The sequence below is a fragment of the Dermacentor variabilis genome, chromosome 3 (genome assembly GCF_050947875.1).
Source record: "Dermacentor variabilis isolate Ectoservices chromosome 3, ASM5094787v1, whole genome shotgun sequence".
Classification (NCBI taxonomy): Eukaryota; Metazoa; Arthropoda; class Arachnida; order Ixodida; family Ixodidae; genus Dermacentor; species Dermacentor variabilis.
Window position 1 is genome coordinate 5,995,457 of NC_134570.1, and position 25,536 is coordinate 6,020,992.

General features: G+C 48.2%; 1 protein-coding gene across 2 annotated transcripts in view; it reads left to right on the top strand.

Annotated features, from left to right (window-relative positions):
- Nucleotides 1–25,536, top strand: part of Prp8 (pre-mRNA processing factor 8) — a 376,058-nt gene that overhangs the window by 137,578 nt on the left and 212,944 nt on the right. For both annotated transcript variants that reach the window (XM_075684108.1, XM_075684107.1), the window contains exons 14-15: nt 8,391–8,597; nt 20,211–20,374. In XM_075684108.1, the coding sequence (XP_075540223.1) occupies nt 8,391–8,597; nt 20,211–20,374 (371 nt within the window). The remainder of the gene's footprint in view (nt 1–8,390; nt 8,598–20,210; nt 20,375–25,536) is intronic.

Below are 25,536 nucleotides of genomic sequence, written 5' to 3' on the forward strand. Positions count from 1 at the left end.
TTGCAATATTCTAGCTAATTTTTGCTTATAATTAGTGACAATTAGAATTCGGCCGACAGCTTTAGAAATGAATAAATATCCATTTGACACGAATATAGTGATACCAAGCATTTTGCTGGTACTTAGAAAGAACATATGAAGATCCCCCGTAAGGCAGTGTGTGGTGTCCAAGACGCAGAGAAAAACAAATTTGAAGTTTCAGTTCATTGTAACTTTGAATGGCCTAACAATATGGCCAAATTAATTGCATTACTATGAAGCCCTGTCTTTCAGCAACAAATTCAAGACATATATGTTCACATTGCGCAAAAATAAAACTGAGATATTGGTTGCAACATCATGCATCGTCGTTCAAAGCAGTGCCAGAAAGCTAGCACCACATGCTTCACATTTCTATTTTAAACGAGAAGAAAGGGAGTTAACCGAGGGGCCCGATTTTTATTAGTGATATCATAAGAAGCCAACAAACACCGACACCAAGGACAACACCGGGGAAATTACTTGTGCTTAATTAATGAACTAAAGAAACGATAAATAATGGAAATGAAAGTGGATGAAAAAACAACTTGCCACAGGTGGGAAACGATCCCACAACCTTTGCATTTCGCGAAATGGGAAGGTTGTGACACCCAGCAGCCTGAGTTCGTTATAAGCAATTATGTGCCATCGGAACATTGTAGTAAGCAAGTTATTTCACCGTGGGAAACATACAAAAGTTGACGGTGCAGCAGCATCTCATTGTTATAACCGATACATTATTAAAACCGGTATCGTTATAGGTGGGTTGGACTGTATTGGAAGAAAGTTAGGAAAAATTGGCATGAAAAGCCATCAGTACGCACTAGGTATATTTCATGGCCGTTTGGCCGTTGCCGGTCGATGACATAGCATGCACTGCGAGTACGTTCATGTTGAAAGGATTACACGTTTTCGGGCCCTCAACTCCCCGCGAGCTCCATCCCGACGCAACTGAACTGCAGTTCTCGCAAACCACAGTCAGTTTAGCAGCAGGACTGCAATCCTGATTGCTTCGCACCAGCTACGCAGAACCACCACAAGTGTACGAGAAAACGCCAAGAAGATTGTTCACTGCTGCAAGTCTGACGTCAGCGTATGGAGCAGCGGGCTTCGCGACCAAGGCTGCTGCACTATTGGCAGTCGGATCTTCAAGAAAACTCCAAATCCCCTTCGTGGCTGTTGTAGATGCAATCTTGTCGAGCATAGCTTGCTCATGTGCTCGTATCGTAGCCACTTCCTCTTCAGTTACGACAGCCGTGTTCAATTCGTGCATGAGTGTAACCGGCCTGTGGATATGCGTGATCCGACAGAGCAGTTCAGGTGTCTATGTTTGATGGCGGTACAACTTCAGTGGCGAGCAGCCGGGTACTCTGTGCTGACTGTGACGACAGACTTGCTTTCGAAAGCTTATTGCGTCTTGCACGTTTCCACCCGTAACAATTCATCGAATAAAACTGTCGGACCTCCCGCATATTTAGTGTCGCTGACGACTCGGTGACATTTTTGGTGTGTGAAGTGAAAAACCACTGCATGTTTTTGCCCTTTCATCGCTTTTACTCTGAGTTCTGTTTTTGACAGGTAAGGGGGTAATCTCATGCTATTTCGGTTAAGCAATACCGTATTTACACGATTGTAAGTCCACTCGAATGTAAGTTCCCCCCCATATCGCTTGTGTCGGGGAAAAAAAGAAACGAAGAGCATACCCGAGGGCGCATTCGATAAAAAATTTATTAGTAGCAGGCATGGCCACTGGACTACTCGTCATAACTTTGCGAGGTTACTGGGCCGACGCCAGGTGGCATAGAATCGCAGGCACCAGACGGCAGGCAACGGTGTGTGGTGGGGAGGGAGAGCATGGAATGCATATGTGCACGGTCGCCATGCGGGGAGCGCGCAACAACAAACTGAGCGAGTGAAGTAATCCCAAGCCGTGTGCAGTGCCACAGGACGGAACCTGAAAGAAATGGCAAAGGCGACCAGCCTTATCATGGAACACGCTTGGCATCGCCTGCGCTACAAGCCATCGCCACCGCTTGTATCGCACAAGCAGCAGCTGATTTGGCCCTCGTCTATTCATCTCCGCACACCACTGGAATACCCAACCTAACTCTCCCGGCCTAGCAATGAGAGTGGCAGCTGCAGCCTGCGGCAGTTTCGGCTTATGAGTGTCTGCGGTCAGCAATGCTTCACGCTGGAGCCCCGGAAGTGTTGCAAATGGGTCGCAAGCCCCAAGGGTAGCGTTGGCCTGGCGGCCTGGGGCACAACTGGAAGCATTCGAAGGTCCTGGCAAAGCATGAGTCGACTGCTAACAGAACAACTTGTTTATTATAGCATCGCAAAAGAGCGGCCGGTCAGGTCGACCGAAGTGGAGAGACGGGAGAGCACGTTACTCGACGGAAGAATTCGAAGCCTCTCTCTTGGCATCCGGGGGCAGCTGCTTTTATACTCTCGGAGTCGAGGGCGAGAAGGAACACCTCGATATGAGGCGCACGGACTCGTTGAGACGAGAAGTGACGCATCCGCCGGGCTGGCGCCGGTCAGACCTCCTCGCTTCACAGTTGGGGAGCTCCTCTCCCCGGCTGCCGCACTTTGACAAGCGTGGGCACCAACATGCACACACACACACACACGCACACACGAAGACACGTGGCATTGAAACATGCCTGGACGCGCTTCGCGGGAAGCATTGCGGCAGCGCTGAACGGGCCAAAATGTCCGCCGCTTTGAACGAAGCCTTGGCGTCCGTTGCATTGGCGCCGGCTATACCGCGCGTCGTAGGCGAAACATAACAGAAGGGAACCCCTCACCTGTGCTGTTGACTTGCGTGCCGAACACACGGGGCAACTACACTTCGGCACCGCAACAACTCGAGAGAACGTCTCAGAACTTCAGGTTTCAAGCGATGCAAGATATCCTGCAATTCGAGCCGCCAGACCGTGTATCACGTATCATGTAAACGTATCACGTAAACATATCACATGTCGGAGGTGTGGTGGTTTTGGCCACATTGCACGTCAATGCACTACTTCTAAACCATGCAGCCAACCTCGCTGTTTTCACTGCAATTTTCTGGGCCACCGACAAGCAGATTGCTTGGGAAATGGACGAGTATAGCGGCTTCTCCGGCTGACGGCTACGCGACATCCCTGCAAGTGCTCGCAACAGCCAGAAATAAAGAACCACTGCTTGAACTGTTGACTGGTAACAGTGGGCTTTATGCACTCATGGACACTGGGGCAAGCGTGAGCTTAATAAGTAGCAGTGCCATCACAGCGGCCAAGTGCATGGGAGCCACCTTCAGGGAAGAAGCACGAACCTTGAAGCTTGCTCAGGGCTGGTCACAAACTGCACAATCGGTTCGCTGTTCGGCAAGGTGGGCCAGGAAGCAGCGTTTTCTTCTTCTGCCAGAGCTGTTTCACAGTGTTGTCCTTGGGCAGATTTTCTTCAAGTGACCATCCACATGGGCCTTGGTGGATGGTCACTGCACTCTGACCCATATGCGCTCGTCAAACTTCAAAGGGCACCGAAGCGGCCATGTGCGTTGGATGCAGGACACCGACCCTTGTCAGTCTGTAAGACAGCGCTGCTGTGTGATAAGCGAGGTCAAGAGCCCTGCGATAATGTGGCCAGCTCTCTACAGGCACTTTTTGCAGATGTGCAGGATTTATGCAACAATACCGCCGAGAGTGGCGAGTGTAGTCTAGAAAACCTTTGGGAGATGCAGAAGCAGAAACTTAATAACATTCTTGCAGACCATAACCATATTTTTACCACTTTGCCAGGTTGCACGTCCCTGGTGGTTCACAAAATAGACACAGGCAGCCACCCACCAGTTAGATGCAAGCTGCGCCCGGTTAACAGCCAAAAGTGAAATTCTTGAGGGGTCTATCCAACATTTGCTGGACGAAGACCTCATTGAGCCCTGCTCCAGTTCCTGGGCCAGTGCCTTTGTATTACTAAAGAAGAAAACTGGAAGATATCGCCTTGCGGTCGACTACAGACCCTTAAATGCAATCACAACTGCGCCAGTAAATCCCATGCCCTCCACAGAATGGGTACTGGCTCAGCTAGGCCATGCTAGGTGGTTCACGAGCCTAGACCTTGCTCAGGGCTTCTTTTCAAATGTCGGTTGCTCCTGAAGATGTGCCGAAGACTGCATTCCTTTGCCATAGAGGAGTGTTTCAATTTAAGTGAATGCCATTTGGGGTAGCAGGAGGGCCGGCAACATTTCAGTCTCTCATGGACAAAGTGTTGGCATAAAACAACTACTGCATGGCACTTCTTGATGATGTGCTCATTTATTCAGAAACTTTTGAGGACCACCTACAACATATCGATGAGGTATTGCGAAGAATTGGCTCTGCAGGTCCAACAGGCAACCCCAGCAAAGTTACACGCTGTGACCAGGCATTCAAGTTCCTTGGACATGTAATCTCTCCAGGCAAATGTTAACATGACTCGGACAAGGTGCAGCAGTTGAAGAGTTCCCATGCTCTAAAACAGTCAAGTAGCTCCAAATGTTTTTGGGCCTTGTGGGATACTACAGAAAATCTATCCCCTGATTTTCTGACAAGGCCATACCCCTGACAGCTCTCCTCAAGAAAGGAGCCCATTGTATTTGGGGTGCCGAGTAACAGGCAGCATTCGAGACTTTGAGGTTAACGCCGGCAGGAGAGATGGCTGTGGTATTGCCTGACCTGAGCAGGCCCTTTGTGATTGAAACAGATGCCAGTGGCCGTGGCATTACGGCAGTGTTATTGCAGGAAGACGAAGGTGAACTCAGGCCTGCGTCATTTATAAGCAGGACCCTCAGCGCTTCTGAAGAGAGCTGTACTGTCAAAGAATGGGAATGCCTCGCTGCGGTGTGGGCTGTCGATAGGTTCCGACCGTATGTAGAATTCACATCATTTGAGGTGCATTGTGACCATACATCATTGGCTTGAATGTTTACAACTGAGCGGACATCGTGCAGAGTGTTACGTTGGGTGTTGAGATTGCAAGGGTTCAAGTGTGCCATAAGGCATTGTAAACGACGACTGAACGTCCCAGTGGATGCACTAAGCAGGTGCCCCATCCCTACTGCCAAATCTGCTCAGCCTTGTTTGGCAGAGGACTTGTTTCCGATCGAAGGGCAAGAGCCACAACGAACCAGTCGTTTTGAACTAGCAGCCCCTGTTGACGTGGCTGATGTCTCCACACTCACTGACACTGCAAAGTTTCACTTGGAACAACGCAAGGATCCACTACTGCTGCAGCTGCTGCAATACTTAGTCTGGCCTGCTACCTGGTGACACTAAAGAGTCCAAGAGGGTACAGGACCTAGCCGATGACAGCGAAATCTCGAAAAATGGTATCCTTATTTATGTACACGGTCGGTGAACGTAAGGTCGCCTGGCTTCCCCAACACTTACGAGACGTGGCACTGAAAATGGAGCATTACCACCTCCTAAGTGGGCATTTAGGCTTCTTAAAAACTTCGAAACGTGTGAAGAGTCGGTGTACATAGCTCGGTATCCACTCCGATATCTCCCGTTGCATGCGTAGCTACCTGCAGTGCCAGGCTTTTCAAACCTCACTGGCAAAACCAAAAGGACTGACGGACAGTTCATGGGCCACCCACCCAATGCAGCAGCTAAGTGTGGACCTTGTTGGGCCACTGCCCACAACCCCTCAGTACCACAAGTACATCCTGGTGGTGCTGGACAAGTTCACGGAGTTTGTGAAGCTTTTCCCGTTACGTGACGCCTACCTCCAAATTGATAATCGATAAAATGATGTGTTTTTTGCCGGCATGGTGTGCCTAGCTCCATGTCTTGCGACAATGGCAAACCATTCATAAGCAAAGTGGGGAAAGGCATTCTCCAGCACTGGGGAATCGAGGAGAGTCACACAGTCCCATACAGACCAGCAGGACAGACTGTGGAATGCCATCACGCAATGGTTAAACAATGCCTGGTGGACTACTGCACTTCCCACAGGGACTGGGACATAAGACTGCCTGAAGTGGACTTTACAATGCACACATTTGAAAGTTTAGTTACTGGCTTTACGCCTGCCTTCTTGTGCTATGGGTGGGAACTACGGAACCGGTTCCGTGGAGCCATCACAATCATGCAGCTCGCACCGAGGTGCCCCCTTCTGTGCCTTATGTCCTAGCTGCTGAACTGGATGTGTACCTTCGAGATGCCTGGGCCTTTGCACAGGAACACGAAACTTTGGGTAAAGCCAGCCAGACAAAGTATTACAATAAAATACGCACTCCAGCTACCTTCCAGGCAGGAGACTTGGTTCTCCGGGACACGCACCCACCAAGCAAGGCAGGCATTGAATTCACAACTAAGTTTGTCCCTCGACCCACACGGCCATTTAGAGTGACTGTACGCTTTGGATGCAATACCTACAGACTCGGGGGTTCGGCTGCTGGGAATCAGGAAGGCCTCGCTAAAGCACACCAGGTGAGCCCTTATAATGTGCCTTGGAAGCCCTCTGCACAAGATAATAGGTGGGGGGGGAGGCATGTTTGAGGGTACCGGGCTGACGCCAGGCGGCATAGAATCGCAGGCACGAGACGGAAGGCAAAACTGTGTAGAAAAGCAGGCATGGGACAGTAGGCAACGGCATGTGGTGGAGAGGGAGAACATGGTGGGCGTGTGTCAGCGGTTGGCATGCGGGGAGCGTGCGACAGTGAACTGAGCGAGTGAAGTAATCAGCAGAGCAAGCCGCGTGCGGTGCAGTGCAGCGGGATGGAACGCAGACTGCGTGTGTGTGCTTGCTCCGAGGATTTCCCGAAATAAAGAATGTACTTGACAACTTGTGCCCTCATCCTCACTAGTGCTGCCATCGTCATCACTGCCACGGTACCACAATGCGTCATCGTCGAGCAAAATTCCACATTTGGCAAACGACCGCACCATGACATCATGTGGAACAGCAGCCCACGCTGAACGCACCCAACCACACGCAGCCGTAAGGGAGGCGCTTTTGACAGGTCCACTTGGTGTAAGTTCACGGTCTTCTGCCACCAGCCACTCGTACTGATGGCGGAGAAGATCCTTCAAGAGCGAAAATCCGGGCTTGTTTCATGACCAGGTCGCACTTCACTGGCAGGGACTGATCACCCATTTCAGCTACATACGCCGCAAGCTTGGCCTACAGCTCCGGAAAGCATCCAGACTTCGGCCCGTGTGAAATTCCTCTTGCCATCACAGGTGAAAATTTTGCTTCACTCCAGTTGCCACTCTTGCACCACCCATTCAAAAATATTGAACTTGCAGCACACTGCACAGTGATTCGTTTCTTTGGCGTAAAGGATGGCAGCCCTCTTGAACGCTCCTGTGAATGAGCGCCGAAGGTTTGTTGGCCTGGAGCACTCATGACGACTGAGGAAGCATGGAAGTAGCACGTAGCCGGCAGGCAAGTCGAATGCATCAAAACTAAGAGCTACAGGGAAAGAGAAACGCGAGCGGTGTCTGCTCTTCCATGAAGTATCGATACTCCCAGCAAGCACTGCCGTTCTGAGGGTATTGCTGCGAATGGAACAGCGGCACTTCCATCAACTATCGACACCCCCCCATGAGTGTTGTGTGCACTGTAAGACTTTCAAAGATGTTCAAAAAGCCTTCCTAAAAGAGAACAAACACGCGGGATAACGATAAGCTATGGATAGGGCCATAAAGCAAGCATAAAATTGTACCTACGTCGTAGCTCCCCTGATATCTCGTTGGTCTCGCTTTTTTGGCAGTGCTTTGTTTTGGTTTCGGTTGTAAGTTGACCTCCCCACTTCAGATTTTCAAATTAAAAAAGACAGGTCGACTTACAATCGTAGAGATATGGTACTACTGTTTAGTATGTACCTTTTCCGAGCCCCAGCCAACTATGGTTTAACGAGGTTTGATTGTACGCTGTAGTCCAGACTAGTCGATTTGTCATATGTAGAAACTGAGTGATGCTAAAAGGATAACAGACAACAACAAATAGTGCTACTCAACTTCTCAGCGCAAGATACATGGTCATATTACAATGCAATGCAGTATATTATAAGTTTATTTAGACAACAAAAACATAATTGTCAAGTAATTGACACATTAAACTAAAATCAATTTTCCTAGATCACCACACTTTAGTTGGGCACCATCTCCGCAACAGTCTTGGATTGTTGTTTTGCAGTTAGTGGAAACCATGTATGAAAAGTCTTGTTATACATTTGCATCTTGCCAAACATTTTGTTTATGCCCAGTGATTGTCTGCTCTTAGAGGAAACGCAATCAGAATTTTTGTTGGCACTCAGGTACGAGCAGCCCCAGGAGCAGTGGTGGGTTCTTTCTGGGTGTGAACTACGTTGCGCAAGCTTTGCGGCATTTTGTTGTACCCAGGTGCCTGGCCTACCAATCCCCATTGAGAACATGATTCTGCGCTATGTGAAGATGAAGGCTGACTGGTGGACCAACACGGCCCACTACAACCGGGAGCGCATCCGCCGTGGAGCCACTGTGGACAAGACAGTCTGCAAGAAGAACCTGGGTCGGCTGACGCGGCTCTACCTAAAGGCCGAGCAGGAGAGGCAGCACAACTACCTCAAGGTGAGTCCACATGCAAGGCAAGTGCGCGTGCACAAGCATACACACCCATAATCATCATCATCATAATTTATTTACCCCCAAAGTCTACAATGTGGCATCGCATAACAGTCTAACAGATTGTTCCCTGTCATAAAGCCCCAGGAACGTGCAGCGATAGCGAAAGCGAGGCATGCCATGTGATTGCCCACAAACAACCTGTTATGCAGATTCATCACACACATGCGTCACAGTATACCGTATTTATTCGCGTATAACCCGCACCAAAATGTGAAAAAACGCGTTTAAAAAGTGGGGGTGCGGGTTATCTGCGAATTTTTTCCTTGGGAGGGGGGGGGGTCGGCTTCACCGCAATGTGCGGCGGCCTCCCCGTGTAGTCCGCCATCCCCATCGTCATCGACGCTTGTCAAGCCGATGAAGGGCCAACGAAAGGCCAGCATTGTTGAGCCTCGCGTTAGGCGCTGTTTAGTGTACTTACCCCAGTTTGCACTGTTTGCCTGCTTTGTTTTGGCATCATGAGTGCGACTCGACGGCAGTGTTTCACAGCGAAAGAGAAGCTAAAGATTATAGCCGCTGCCGAAGAAATCGGCAACAGAGCTGCTGCAAGACAGCATGACGTCGACGAGTCGTGCATTCGCGACTGGAGGAAGAAAAAAAGAGAGTCTCGAAGCAACGAACCGGAACAGGCGAGCGTTTCGGGGTCCGAAGACTGGCGCGTACCCCCACCTCGAGACGCAGCTTGCGAAGTTCATTGAGGAGCAGAGAAGTCGTGGCCACGCTGTTTCGACTGAGATGGCGCAAATGGAAGCCCTGAAGTTGGCCCGGGAATTGAACATTCCACGTGAGTTTCGTGCAAGCCGTGGATGGCTTCAGCGCTTCATGCGAAGACATGGATTTTCTATGCGGCGGCGAACAACCATGTGCCAGCGGCTTCCTGAAGCCTACGAGGAAAAGTTGTTGAACTTTCAACGATATGTGATCGCACTTCGGAAGGAGCACAGCTATTTGCTGTCTCAGGTGGGAAATGCTGAGGTGGGAAATGCTGAGGTGGGAAATGCTGAGAGCGGCGACGATTAAGAATCGGATAAGCAGTGACGTGGTGGCGGTCGTTTGAATAAATGTTCTGAAAACGAAATGATCACTGAGTGTGAGTTGCATCTTTCTAGCGCTCATTTTTTTTTTTTCAGGTAAACGTGCGGGTTATACGCGAGTTCTTTTTTTTTTTTTCCGCCGAGTTCAAAGTTAGGGGTGCGGGTTATACGCAGGGGCGGGTTATACGCGGGTAAATACGGTATGTTATGCACATACTGCCATGCGTACACATGGCAGTATCACCAGCGTGCACGCCTACGTGATAGTCATGCGGGTGAGCACCTCACAGTAGCGTTTTGGCTAGTACCGTATTTACACGATTGTAAGTCGACTCGAATGTAAGTCGACCCCCCCATATCGCTTGACCGAAAAAAAAAAAAAAAAAAACCGAGGGCGCATTCGATAACGAAAATTTATTAGTAGCTGACATGGTCATTGGACTACTCGTCTTCACTAGTGCTGCCATCGTCATCGTTGCTGCGGTCCCACAGCGCGTTGTGGTCCAGCGAAATTTCAAATTTGGCAAACGACCGCACCAGGACATCTTGCAGAACAGCAGCCCACGCCAAATGCACCCAACCACACGCAGCCGTCAGGGAGGCTCTTTTGACAGGTCCGGTTGGTGTAATTTCGCAGTCTTCTGCCACCAGCCACTCGTACTCACGGCGGAGCAGAACCTTAAAATTAAGGCGAAGGTCCGGGCTTATTTCATGACCACGTTGCACTTCACTGGCAGGGACCGATCATGCATTTCAGCAACGTACGCCGCAAGCTTAGCCTACAGCTCCGGAAAGCGTCCATACTTCGGCACGTGGGAAATTTCTCACTTGCCGTCACACAGGTGAAAATTTCGCTTCGCTGCAGTCGCCACTCTCGCACCACCCGTTTAGAAACATCGAAATTGCGGCCCGCTGCGCAGTGATTTGTTTCTTCGGCGTAAAGGATGGCAGCCCTCTTGAACGCTGCTGTGAACGAGTGTCGAAAGATTAGTGGGCCTGCAGCACTCATGACGACTGGGGAAGCGTAGAAGTAGCACGTAGCCGAAGTGGAGCGCGTCAAAAGTTAGTCAAACCAATACCAATGCCTTTAAACAGAGAAAGAGAAACCCGCGAGCGGAGTCTGCTCTTCCATGAACTACCGATACTCCCCGCAAGCGCCGCCGTTCTGAGGGTGCCGCCGCAAATGGGAACAGCGGCGCTTTTATCAACTATCGACACTCCCCCCATGAGTGTTGCGTGCACTGTAAGACTCTCAAAAATAATGAAAAACCCTTCCGAAAAGCGAACAAACACGCGGGATAGCGAAAAGATACGGGTAGGGCCATAGAGCAAACATAAAATTGTAACTACGTTGTAGCTCTCGTTGGTATGGCTTTTTTTGGCGGGGCCATGTTTTGGTTTCGATTGTAAGTCGACCCCCCAACTTCAGACTTTCAAATTTTAAAAAAGGGGTCGACTTACAATCGTGTAAATACGGTAGGCTTAACGATCGATTTTCCGGACACTCGATTTTTTGGACATGCCGACTAATTAGGGTGCTACGCTTACCATTACCGCCATGTACCCAGTAGAGTCAGTGTAGTAAAAAGTTGCGAATGACGACAGGCTGACACGTTCGTCACGAACATTTCCTTTATTACTGCACTACGAGACTCCTGTGTGTGCGGCCTCCAAGCACTATGCCTTTCCTCGCCTGACCTGGAGCTCTTGGTCTGCCTACGCTGCTACTCTCTCCTTACAACTCTCCTCTCCCATCAAAACAGGAAGCAGTAAGGGAAGAGAGAAGCTGTGGCTCATGCTGGAGCATCAACTGGTCTGCGTGGGCAGTAGTCCGAAAATGTCCCGTAGTTGCATTGTGGTCGCCCAACTGCTTGACCACGGGATCATGGTCCATGTCGCCACATCTTTGGCAGCATCACCCAAGGTGTGAATATTGTGGGGATGCGCGACTCTCACGCATCCCCCGATACAGTCGAACCTGGCTACATCGAAATCGTAAGAAAACTCCTATCAGTTCGATATAGAGCATAATTCGATATAAGCCTGCTGAATAATTGGATGTCATAAAAGCACATACCGTCTATAAAATCACTTTATTGATGAAACTAGCTTAGTTTTGCATGAAATAGTCCTGCATTTCTTTCTGCTTGGGCAATTTTGCTGCCTGTGACGCACGCAATTCTCCACAGTCTAAGGAGTCGGGAGCAGCTGAGGCCGCAACCTTCCGCATTCGCGCAGAAACACAGGACTAGTGCGAGCGCACCAATCAGTTCGGAAGATGTAGGCAAAGGACCGTCGTTGCTTTCCTCATTGTGCCCACTTTCACTTGTGCTCGGTACGATGTCGGCAATGTAGTCTTCGTTTTTGGGCTCTCCCGTGGTCGTGACACCACCATTTGCACTCACAAACTCGTCCACTGTTGATTCGGCAACAGCTTCCGGTAATTCCGACAGCTCGCCCCAAGTTTCGGCAACACCTGTAATGGCTGCGTCGCATTCATCAGAATTTAGTCATCACCGAGCACGCGGAAGCCGGCACGGCTGAAGCAATTTCGGATGAACCACTCGTACACGTACGTGTCGGGCGCCACAGGCACCGAGGCGAGAGTTTCGCCGCTTTAGCTCTAATTTCCCCCTTATTCTTCAAGATCGTCTTGAGAGTTCCTCAGAATCATTCACGCTGCGGGGACAGATCCGACTTCTCACCGCGTTCGACCCGATTTATGATTTCGAGCTTGACAACAAAAGGTAAATTCTACCGCTTCATCACGGCAACACTGTGGGAGAAGGCCCACAAGGCACACACACAATGGACCAGAAAAGCACCGAGACATCTCGCACTTTCGCCATTTTGCACGACGAGGGCACAAGAGCCTCTGATTGGCTGTCTGAGGAAGCGCTGCGTGCGGGCCAGGATCATTTTTTGCAAGGGGGGTGTCGACGGCTCGTCCGAAGCAGCGCGGTCACGGTAGGGAGAGCGGTTGGATGGAGCCGCGCCGTCGGGTTTCCCCGCAACCGCGAGGGAAAGCCAACTTCTGGGGGCACCTTCCCACCGCTTGACGTTCGATATATCGGGAGTCGCTGCTATTTTTGTTTGATTTAAACGTAATTTTTGCTAGATATATACACTCATTGTAACTATACCGTGCCTAGAAATTGTTCGATATATAGAATAATTCATAACTGCAAGTCGGCCTAGTTGGAACAGATTCACCTTAAAACTTTTTGTGCGCAAACAAACAGGGACGAAGAATAGGGGCAACACAAGAACGAGGTTAGAAAGCACTCGTCGTTGTGTTGCCCCTATTCTTCGTCCCTGTTTGTTTGTGCACAAAAAGTTTTAAGATAGAATAATTCGATGTAAACGGGTTCAATATAGTTGGGTTCGACTATATATTGTTTTCCCGCATAGCTCCCATCTCCTTCAATCTGGCTTCACTGTGTGGCCTGGTGACCACGGCAGTCGGTGTGGTTGAAGCGCATTGCGAGAGATGGCGCGAGTGCGGCTCTGCTAACGCCACCTAACTGCGGGGTTACTTGGGTGTGGAAAGGAGAAGGCTCTTCCTCTTTGGCTCGTGATCGGCAAGTGGCGCGGACATTCCACGCTTGCCCCAATCCATGCTTCTGCGAGACCCTCTCGCGAGGCCTCGTTCGAACGCGCCTCCGTTCACGTGACCGTACGCGCGAACGACCAGGCATTGGTGTCCACCATGGGGCAAACATATTCGCTCGTTATCCGGTTGCGGTGAGTCGGACTTTCGCGATTTGTTGTGTGCCCATCGGCATGTTTTGTGGATAACAACTCGGCTAGCAGGCATTGATCTATGAAAGGTGCAATAAATGCCCTTGTGATTGTTTGCAATACTGTGTTGTCGTTCCTTTGTCCCAAGAGCACAGGTGAGAACCCCACACTATCAAAGAGCATGAAGTCACCATCTTTAATGGTTGTTGGCTGCCGATGACAGTTGTAACTGGACTTCTTAATAAAGGGAAAGTGAGACATCCATCCATGCGTAGCAATTGCTGCAAAGGAAACCTATACGGGTTCCTCCAAATGAGAACCTAACATGAAGAAAAATTCGTCCCAGTCCGCGACACGAACATTACGGTTACGTAAGCCGCTGTTGCCGGGAAGCGCGAGAACTACTCAGAGATCCTTGAGTGCTATCGTGTGCCACTCAAAGCTTAAGCGTCAAAGGCAAAGCTTAAGTGTCCTCCACATTTTGAAATAATGTTCATCATGTTTTTCATCAATATTAATGAAACTTTCCAGTCCTATTAATATTTCTGTGCTCAGCTCAAATATGTTATTAGTTTTTTTGTAGGTTAATTAGCTACAATAATTATCATCTCACTTCCACTGTTAAGGCCACAATGGAAAAAAATATGCACAATAAAAAATTATTTGTAAGTGATGTTTGGCTAGCATACAGAGTACTTATTTGTCTCGCACTTTTTTTTTTGTCTCGTCAATAATATATATTGCTACGAGGCACTGTAGTAGCGAACGTTGATCGGAGAACTGACGAAGACGACGCTTGCCGATAGTCGTGCACACTGGCTCCATCTTTCATGCCTCTCTTCTGCCCGTTGTATATATCTTGTAAACATACTGTCAAGCGTCTTTTCTCCCCTTAGCAATATTTTACAGTCCATTTAATACAAGCCCACAAAATGTAGCAACCATGTGGTAGGAAATGTAGCAAAGTAATTAATTTACAGAGAAAAAGAAATTGCTTGCTACACTTCATAGAGTATACATTAGGCTCCGTTCTGGAAGAAAAAAATTTAATTCCGTCTGTTCTTAATGTTGAGATATCGAGGCCTCAATCTTGCATGGAGGCCAAAATTTGTGTTTTGAGAAAGGTACAAAAAGTGAAAAGCATTAATTTTGAGGGCACATGGCATCCAGAACAACCATTTCTTATTTTCACTCTAGACACATGAAACTATCAGGACACATCCAATCTTGTGCGCTGCTTACAAATATGCAAGTAGTTTTTTTTTATGGTGTCAAAAAAAAAAGTAGCTACAATTCTTCTGGTGTTAAAAATTTCGGATGTGATGTGCTAAAAATGTTCTACAACAAAATAGCTAAAATTGAGCAGGTGTGTTGCTGGATGTGCAAATACTGCAAGTTAGCCTTTGGATGTTTGTATCTGTACTTGCCAAAGATATGAAATTCTAATGTTGCAGCTTTACAAATGTGTGTTCTTGTTGGCAATTGCTACAGGATTTCAAATTATTCCAGGGTCTTAAGACAATATATCATAGTTCTTGTGCACTCTCTGAATACTCTACATATTTGTGGGGGATTTTCACGCTCGTAACCCATCGTGGGAGACTTGTGATGTGACATGAGAGGTCAACTCATAAAAAACTACCTCGTGAGCTCTGCTGTGTGCCTTTTCAGTAAGAAGGAACCAGCATATTACAATCATATTAAATATTCAACAATTACAATTAAATGCGACAAACTGATGTCATGTTCTGTCGACTGAAAGTAAGACACGCATGTGGTACTCATTCTTGCCTGCTGACTGGTGGTGAACCTCCCCTCTATGGAAGGTGTGGTGAGAGGCTGACCATTCTCCACGTCTTGATGGAGTATCGGGAAGCATAAGCTGAACAAAAGAAGCACTTCTATCACACCAATGCCACATTCCCCTTCATCCGGTATCATTTCTTGGGAGAACGAATTTTTTACAATGAATCAGTTAAAATTTTTTTTACAAGTTGTCGATTTATTGCACGTTATATGCTCGTGAGATTCGCAGCACATCCTCTCACCAGGGGCTGCTGCTGTGATAGTAGCGACCTGCATGGCGCATGCCTCTAGGCCTTTGTGCTTAAGGGACCTGGTGAGGCAGTGGGCCTCTTCGATTATGCATTCCCGAACTGTCCGCATACCATCTATGACTCCCGGTCTGACTAGCCCTGACAGATGTGTGCGCCACAGTCACGTGATTCAGGTGTCAGGGACTGTCCAAGGTTTCGTTGGAAGTGCTGTGATCGGAAGTCGCTCTCCTGGCTGCCATCGTCTGCTCTTAGCTACTCATAGCTGTCCCCCACCCAGTGAATTCATTAGTGTTGCCTCCGAAATGGTGCAGTCTCAGAGGGCACATCACCATCACAACCATAAAGCTTGCCCAGTGGAATCGCAGCATGAGTGTGGGAACGTGTTTGCACAGCACCAGTTACATTGCACACTCGCTGTTCATGCCACTTAATCGCTGTATTTAAGCTAGCTCTTTGCCTGTGAAATTTAAGCGGCATTCCCTCTCGCAAATAAGCAATGTCATGCCATGTCGCTGTTCATGCAGAAAGCACCCGCCGATATCCTCAGAGCTCATGAGACCGTCTACTAAAGGCCCGACATGTGTCTAGGACAGAGCACATGAAGACCATCTACTAATCCTGCATGTCAGAACGAAACGCTCGAATTTGGAAACAGAAGGGGTCAACATATACCGTATTTACCCGCGTATAACCCGCCCCTGCGTATAACCCGCACCCCTAACTTTGAACTCGGCGGAAAAAAAAAAAAAAAAACTCGCGTATAACCCGCACGTTTACCTGAAAAAAAAAAAAATGAGCGCTAGAAAGATGCAACTCACACTCAGTGATCATTTCGTTTTCAGAACATTTATTCAAACGACCGCCACCATGTCACTGTTTATCCGATTCTTAATCCAGACTATTCAGACGATTCTTAACCATCCAGACTATTACTGATCGCACATTTTTTAAAGCTTTTGCGCACCAAATCGGCCGGTATCGCTTTCCACGCATCCACGATCCACTGGCACAGCAATGGAATATCAGGCCTTCGCACGCGTCCCGTCGGTGTGAGGGCGTACATACCGTCGGCCATCCACTGGGCATACAGCCGCTTCACGTGTGCCTTGAACGGCTTGTTCAGGCACACGTCGAGTGGCTGTAGCATGGACGTCATGCCGCCAGGTATTATGACGAGGTCGGTGCTGGTCTCGGCAAGGCGAGCCTTCACCGCATCAGTGCAGTGGCCTCTGAAGGAATCTAGTACGAGCATCGACCGGCGTGCCAGCAAGGCACCTGGTCTTCGCTCCCAGATTACTCGAAGCCAGTCACCGACTAGGCCACTGTTCATCCACGAATTTTCTTCCGCACGCACAACGATTCCTGGGGGCAGTGGAATGCTAGGTAGCGTCTTGCGTTTGAAAATCACATACGGGCGCAGTTTCGTGCTGTCAGCCAAAGCGCATAGCATGACTGTGCAGCGCAGCTTGGCATTTCCGCCGGTCAGCACGCTGACTGATTTGGAGCCCTTTTTTTCCATGGTCGTGTCCATCGGCATCTCAAAGTACACAGGTGTTTGATCAGCATTTCCCACCTGAGGCAGCAAATAGCTGTGCTCCTTCCGAAGTGCGATCACATATCGTTGAAAGTTCAACAACTTTTCCTCGTAGGCTTCAGGAAGCCGCTGGCACATGGTTGTTCGCCGCCGCATAGAAAATCCATGTCTTCGCATGAAGCGCTGAAGCCATCCACGGCTTGCACGAAACTCACGTGGAATGTTCAATTCCCGGGCCAACTTCAGGGCTTCCATTTGCGCCATCTCAGTCGAAACAGCGTGGCCACGACTTCTCTGCTCCTCAATGAACTTCGCAAGCTGCGTCTCGAGGTGGGGGTACGCGCCAGTCTTCGGACCCCGAAACGCTCGCCTGTTCCGGTTCGTTGCTTCGAGACTCTCTTTTTTCTTCCTCCAGTCGCGAATGCACGACTCGTCGACGTCATGCTGTCTTGCAGCAGCTCTGTTGCCGATTTCTTCGGCAGCGGCTATAATCTTTAGCTTCTCTTTCGCTGTGAAACACTGCCGTCGAGTCGCACTCATGATGCCAAAACAAAGCAGGCAAACAGTGCAAACTGGGGTAAGTACACTAAACAGCGCCTAACGCGAGGCTCAACAATGCTGGCCTTTCGTTGGCCCTTCATCGGCTTGACAAGCGTCGATGACGATGGGGATGGCGGACTACACGGGGAGGCCGCCGCACATTGCGGTGAAGCCGACCCCCCCCCCCCCCCTCCCAAGGAAAAAATTCGCAGATAACCCGCACCCCCACTTTTTAAACGCGTTTTTTCACATTTTGGTGCGGGTTATACGCGAATAAATACGGTATGTCAGCAGCAATCTGCGAAGCTTTAGTGATAAGCCACCCCAGCTACCGGCGTGGAATAGCCACATGCAATATATACTGGATGTATGATACTTTCACTCATATCAAAGAGGAGAAAAGGGGTTAACCGAGAGGCCCAATTTTTTATTAATCATATCATGAGAAGCCAGCAAATAAAGACGCCAAGGTCAACATAGGGGGAATTACTTGTACCTATTAATTGAATTCAAGAAAGGATAATTTGATGGCTACGAAAGTGGATGAAAAATCAACTTACCGTAGGTGGGGAACGATCCCACAACCTTCACATTACTCGTGCGATGCTCTACCAATTGAACAATTTACTATGCACATAGCAATGAGCATGACAGATTTCGCGAAACATTTCGCAAAAATGTGCGCCTGATTGCTGTGCTTCTCTGTTAAAAAACACAATGAGTAAAGCTGCGGCAATTAGACCACTTGTGAAGAACTCGCATGATGGCACACAAAGCACCGATGTAATAGAGGTGATATCTGAGTGCACAATATTTGCTGTATGGGACGCACAAAGTATGCAGAAGCATACGCCGTCTTTCACAACATGACGTCAAACGCCGCGTGCATCTTTTTAAGGCAGCTGCCATCTGCTAGCTGCTTGTGCTTGTCCTAGGAAAAATCTTCTGACAGCTCCGAGAGTCAATGGACAGACTGCACTTCAGGTCCATGAAAAACGAACGCAGTTCCAGCAGCTCTCGGACTGGTGGACGGAGCTTCTGAAGTTGTTCAAGAAGATTGAATGTGAGACAGCAGTCCCAAGCTGTCCGGGACTGTCAGGGACTGATAATCAAAGAGGCCCAGTAGTGCTACTTGTAGCAACGTATTTTAGGAACTGTTCGTAGTACATAAGTTCTTCTTAGCATATGTCATGAAACCATTGTCTAGTTTTAATGTGTATACAGTTGAACCTCGCAATAACGAATTCGCGAGAATTTCATTGTTGTGAAATGAGACAGCACAGGCAGGTAATGCATCACAGAACGAAACTTTACTGTCAAAATTCTGTTAGCCTACTTTGGCAAGCTTGCTCAAGAATGTAGAACTGCATTGCCGACAGTACAAAGTGCACCACATGCGTCGGTCACCAGTAGCAATACTGCCATGGAGCACTATTCTCGGTGAATTGATTTCCGAGATATGATCGTTTTTGCGAGATATTGCATAACTCAGCATCGGACGCAGAGCAACATTGCTCCATGCATGCAGCAGCATTTCTCCAACACATGCCATCGCCCGTAGGTACCAGCGCATCCATTGCCGAGCGCGAACGTGATCGTGTCTCGTGTATAGCCGAAGGCTGTCGATCGAGATTACAGCCTCTTCGCGCAAAGCTATGTCCGGCGCCGAGTTCGCACCTGATGCCTGTTGGGTGGCACCAAAACCAGCATTCTTGAAGTAAAGAATGCATATTCCTGGACAATTGCTCAATCATGGCTCGATGCGTACCACTCCATGCTGCGACCGCCATCTCAAGTGTCATAAACAATTCCACGTCGGTGGGACGTGGATTTCCTTGTTATTGCTGCATTTTTCTCGCCGAGGCACACATTACGCACTGCACTAGGTGCGCAAAAACTTTCATCACATGTCGGTAGCAAGATGCTGCCTGCTGCTTAGAACGGGTGATCAACAAACAAAATGGCGGCCATGACGTGTTTTCAGCACAATCGCTTCCGGTGGTTGTTTGTTCCTGTAAAGAAAAATGGTGACAGCCATGCAAGTGTAATGTGGCAGTATTTTATGCAATCTTAGTGCAAAGCAATCGTACTTGAGCACATTTTGAAGCATGCTAGCCTCGCTTGAGTAGGTAATATGAGGGGTTACATTCTGGCAAATTTTATTCATGGGGGATTGTAGTACAAAGACATTTCGTTGTCGAGAGGTACGAAATGCATTAAATCCTATTGCCGTTTGCCGGGGATACGAAAATATTTAATTGTCGCAAGAATTTGGTAGTCGCTGGATTTCGTTACCACCGGTTTAAACTGTATATTTATGCACTTTTCAATTAATATTTTTTTAGGCCTCTATATGGCTGTGTTTCATCCATGTCAGAATATTCTTTATTCATATAACAGTGACAGCTTATTACCATGACTTTGGCACTCTTTGGCCACATCTGGCTCTTGTACCAATAAACTCCAATAATAATAATAATAATAATAATCTGGCAGTCTGTTTCTGGGCTTTTCTGCTTTCCTGCTTTCTGGACGTCCTGCTTACATCAAGCTACATCATGCATACATCAGGCTACATGGATGCTATGATGCTTGATATTTCCACTTTGGTTTCAACCACGTCACCTTACATGTAATGGGTGTGTGTTTGCAGGATGGCCCTTACATCAGTGCTGAGGAGGCCGTTGCCATCTACACGACTACTGTGCACTGGCTGGAGAGCCGCCGCTTCTCTCCCATCCCCTTCCCACCTCTGTCGTACAAGCACGACACCAAGCTGCTCATTCTGGCACTGGAGAGGCTCAAGGAAGCCTACAGGTGAGGCACTGGCTCCAGTAGAATTCTATGAACTATTTTTAATGGGCAAAAAAAGAAAGCACAACAGTGTAAGCACAGGTAGAACAGATGTGCCAATAGCAGGCCTTTGCCTCATTCTGCACTAAATGAAGCATAAGAATGAAAGCATCCTGCTGTTGATGGCTGCCTCGGTAGTAAAACTAAAAGTTGAACCTAAAGCATGCTGCCATGATGATTGTCAACCTGGAAGTCGAGGGAACAGCCCTTGCCATGGATGTAGCCTGTGCTGTCAGTTCTGTCGCATGTTTGTTGTATCACTTTTCAGCAGATGTTCCAACTACTGACGCTGTACGATCCTTTTGTTTGTGCCAGTCGTGTGGCAGTTAAGTATTCCTCATACCAGCTTGGCACGAACCTTGCTAAAGGGGGATGTCAGATCAAAAAGTAGCCTGCTCAGTCACACATTGTTTAGCATAGTTGTTTGTAGTGTCACTTTGAAGATAGATAAACCTTGATACAGGTTAAACTCTTTATAATTAAGTCGTTAAAATAGGCAATTTTCTTCGTTATAACAAAATTTTAGCATATTGAAATTCAACCTTTTATGCAAATAAGAACAGTTGCCTATGGATTTTTCTTACACCGAAGGGGCCACAGGATTTGAATTAGAAGAAAATAGAAAACATTTTTTTAATTTGAAACTCAGCGATGAAAGATATGGTTTCATACTACAGTGATTTTGAAATGGGGTTCCGTGAAGCAATTTTTGGTGGTGTGCGAAAGCCATGCTCGTGGCCACTGTAAGCCTTCAGGCATTCTGATTCAGGATTGCAGAAATGTTACCCCTTCTCCATGAAACGACTGTAAAGCTTTCGTTGAAGTTTTCTATGACGTATGCATGTGAGCATGCTTTTTCCAGGCTTGCATACTTGAAAAGCAAATATAGAAACATGTTGAATGTGAATGCTGATATGCAACTCTGCTTAAAGGGACACCAAAGGCAAATATTAAGTCAAGCTATAGTGATAGATTAGTGCTCGAGAATCTCTCAGGCGTCAATATTACCGCGAGCAGAGCCTTAATAATAGAGAAATTGAGGTAAATGCAGGACATTCAAGCACTTGGCCGATAACGAAAGCACTCCTCGGTTAAATTCTGTCGCTAATACTCAACCATCCATTGCAAAAAATATCCTTGTATTGTATTCTAAGACAAAATAAAATGCTACTTGTCCAATTCTATATCATTTTTTAGAAAAAAGAACTCATTGAAATTACCCTTGACATGACCCGGGTGTAGAGAAGTTTCATTATCGCTCGACTCCGCACGGTCCACGCTTTTGCGTTTCACTAGTTTCGTTATCGTGTAGTGCTGCGCTGGTTGTGGTGGCTCGCAAATTTAGCACAAACTGCAAGTAGCAGAGAATTCAACTTCCATGTGATGTCCCGGTATACCCGAACGGTCTACGCCACTTGACCAAAAAGCAGCAACAGCGGTGAATCCACCCCTTTGTTTTGGCTCGGTAGCGCCGTCTGTCGGGCACCGTTTTACTCACCGACAGCAGCAAAGGGTGGTGATGGCGTATGCAACGTCACCACTCCCGCAGTTGGATGGCGGGAGATTTGAATTTCGAAAAAGGCATTCGGGCCCTTCATATGCAATTTTCTCATAAACTAAGTCTGTTCTTGGCGCGAAACAAGCATTGAGAGGTTTCTGGAATGATATTTAAACAGTCCACGTCGACTTAGTATTTGCCTTAAGGGGGGACACTGATTTTCAAATAATGTTCATGATGTTTTCCATCAATATTCATGAAACTTTTCATTCTTGTTAAGACTTTTGTGCTGATTTCAAATATGTAATTATTTTTCCAATAGGCCATTTAGTTCTGAAGATAAATGAAATTCATTTTCATAATTTGCACAAACAATAGTGGAAAAAAACATTCGCTACAAAATTCATATTGGCACATGCCTGGATACTAGAAAACATAAGGAACACAATGGTATGAATACTATTTTGATACATCAAATATTACCAATTTTATAGCAATTCAATCTTTACTGTTCGAATTGTGGCTACCGCACTGTCTGATCTAAAGCAGAATTGAAAAATTTTAAAGCATAAATTCCAAAATCTAACCCTACCATTGTGTACTTTGCACACTCAGCTACAAGCCACAACAAAAATTATGGCTCTATCTGCTTTGAAGGCAGAGATATCGCCGCGGCAAATCAGCAACAAGTCAAAAGTCGGTGTTTCGTGAAAACGAGAAAAAAGGAATACATTCACTTTTAATCAAAAGTACAGAAATAATTTTGCATTATTTTGTAGTGAAAGTGGCTAAAAGCCACGAGGAATGTAGTCGCTCTGACCACGGCCACCCAAATGCGGCAAAAACATCGTTTGGCACCTTTCGCCGATTCCTGGTGGCTTGCATCGCGCGCGCGGCAAGGTTGTCGTTCACGCGGGTCGAGGTCCACGCCAGCGCGATATCGCCGCAACACGCGCACGTGATAACGATCTTTATGGCGAGGCCATATTACCATTCGCTTTTGCCTCCAGTGACGCTGCCGCCGCACACCTTGCACTTGACAAACGACATCAGTGCGTTCACAGAGTCCTACTGAGGATAGTGAAGCCTGCCTCGGCGTGGACTGGCGCGGCTGCAGCGCCGTCGGCGCGAGTGAGCAAATCCAACACCCGCTTTGTTGCTGGCGTTGACGTAAAAACTTGAAGTTTTTTTGAGCATTCATCTCCCTCTGCAAAAAATCCGCACGCTGCAACATTGCAGCGTCACGCCGAACGTGGCCGCTGTCTGTAACGATTTCACTCATTTGTGAGCTGGCTAGGCCTACTTCGGCATCGTCCGCGGCTTCAGCATTATTTGCTGTTGGCGGCGAGCTACTCCCGATGCTTTCAGAAGCAATGGAGCACTTTTGAAAGTTACAAGCTGATTGCTTCTTCTTTTTTCCGGACTTGTGCCTCGTGGTGAACTTTCCGGTCGACTGGACATCGTTAGGCATGTGCCAACAAACCTACAAGACGCACCGTCACGTCGCCTGCGGAGTGGAGCAGACGATGGGAACCTCGCGCAGCCAACCACAGCACGCGTTTTTGGTCACGTGTGCTAGTCAACGAATCGGATCGCGCACAGGACTTTTTTTCTTCCCCGGATTTCAACATCCCTGGCGTACTAACGGAGTCACTTTTGGCGGGAAATTAAAGAAGGAAGGCTCCTCTTTCCAACGAGACCAAGATGGCTGCGATCATGCGCATAGAAAAAGAGCTACGCGCCGCGATAAAAGGGCTGTGTTTGCGCGGAATTCAGCTCACAGTGATGTTATAAATTGATATTGCGGACGAAATACCCTTCCCTGAGATTTGAAACTTGGCGAATTAAAGGAATATTAGCTGTAGAATTTGAAATTTTCATTTTCAAAAAATCTATTTTTTCGCGATTTTTTTGCCGCAAAGACCTGTGTCCCCCCTTAAGTGTCCCTTTAAGCATGAATGCACCACGTATTGACAAGCTGCCCAGATGGAATTGACGTGGCACTTTTGTTTTACCATTCTTTGCCAGGTAGCAATAAAAGGCACCTATTTTACACTCCATGTGTTAATTTATACCGCTAACCCCCCCACCCTCTTTTCACTGCAAGGGGTCTCCCATCACTTCCACTGGTCCACAAGGGGTCTCCGACACATCCATAACTGGAACCACTGTTATACCCTGTGAACTATATCTTCACAATGGCGGTACAAAGCCAATGCTTTCACATCCACTCTGCCCCCACGGCTTATTGGCCTCGAGCTCCACCACTGGAAAAGCTGGCGCCACCGTTGGCGTGACATCCATTAGGGATCACGGGGACATAGCGGCCGCGTGTGTTGCTTCGGGAGCGCCGAAGCGAGCTGAAAGCGAGAGTTTAAATTCCCTCGTACGCTGTGGTCCTCATTTAGTGCCGAGATTTTCCCGCTTCGAATGTCTCCTTTACAACGCTTCAAAGCACTACAATAGGTAGTGGCTGCCTTTGAAGGCGCGCAACATGGTAGGCTACTGCTCGGTTCCGCAGGGCCGGACGCACGTAACGGAGGCTGGTGTCAGCCTTATTCACACGTAGCCGCAGGACAAGAAACTGTGTGAAGCTTGGCTCGCGAAACATAAAACCGGAAAACAGTCGTCGGCTACAACTCGGGTATGCAGGAAGCACAGACGCGAGGAAGATTTCTGCTACGTCGCCCAGTCTGCGATGTTCTGAAAACGCGCACTGAGACGCTCGCCTGAGTCCGCTGCCCGTCTAATTTCATGACGGTTTGGTCTATGAACCTGTCGATGCTATAGATACTGGCAAGTTCACTGGAGTGGAAAGGGAGCGGTAAGAAGCACATTATACAGTAGAACCCTACTGTTACGTTCCTCACTGCTGCGTTTTCCCGGCTGCTACGTCGTTTTCATCCGGTCCCAGCATAGCTTCCATAGGATCCGATGTATAAGGAACCCCGCTGTTACGTAGTAGCTGTGAAAACGTTCCCGCATGATGCGTCGCAACTTAGCGCCCCGAACCCGCCTGGGCCGGCTAAAGTAGGCAACGCGCTCCAACCGCCATTTTGGCTTTTGACGAGTTTTGGCCGGGCTTGGCTATGAAACTGGCTGCAAGAAGCCGCACGCCAGTTCCATAGCCAAGCCCGGCCAAACGCGGCCAAAACTCGGCAAAAGCCAAAATGGCGGTCACATACGACGATTACGTCGCCGTAGATGCTGTCGTCGTGACGTCAGAGTGTCTGAGCATCGCCGAGATCGTTGGGGACTCGGTCACGAGTGAAGCCGCAGACTGCGATGCACGAGCCGCATAATGCCGGGTAGTTACCCAATCCTAGCTTTGGAGAAGCCGTCGCGGCTCTGGACCTCCTCCACAGGTACGTCGCACCTCACAGCGACGCTGACAACAATTCGGCCTTCCAGGCTATTGAGAAATGTGTGGTGATTTCTAGCGAGCGAAAGAAACGGCAAGCCACCATTCTGTACTTTTTTTAGGTCCTAAGCGCACTTTGTGGAAATAAATTGTCTATAGTTGGAGCTGCACTTTTTTTCATTCATTTTTGGAGCTTTCCTCACTGTTGCGTTCTCCCGGCTGTTACGTTTTTATTCCCCGGTCCGGTGAAAAAACGTATGAACGGGG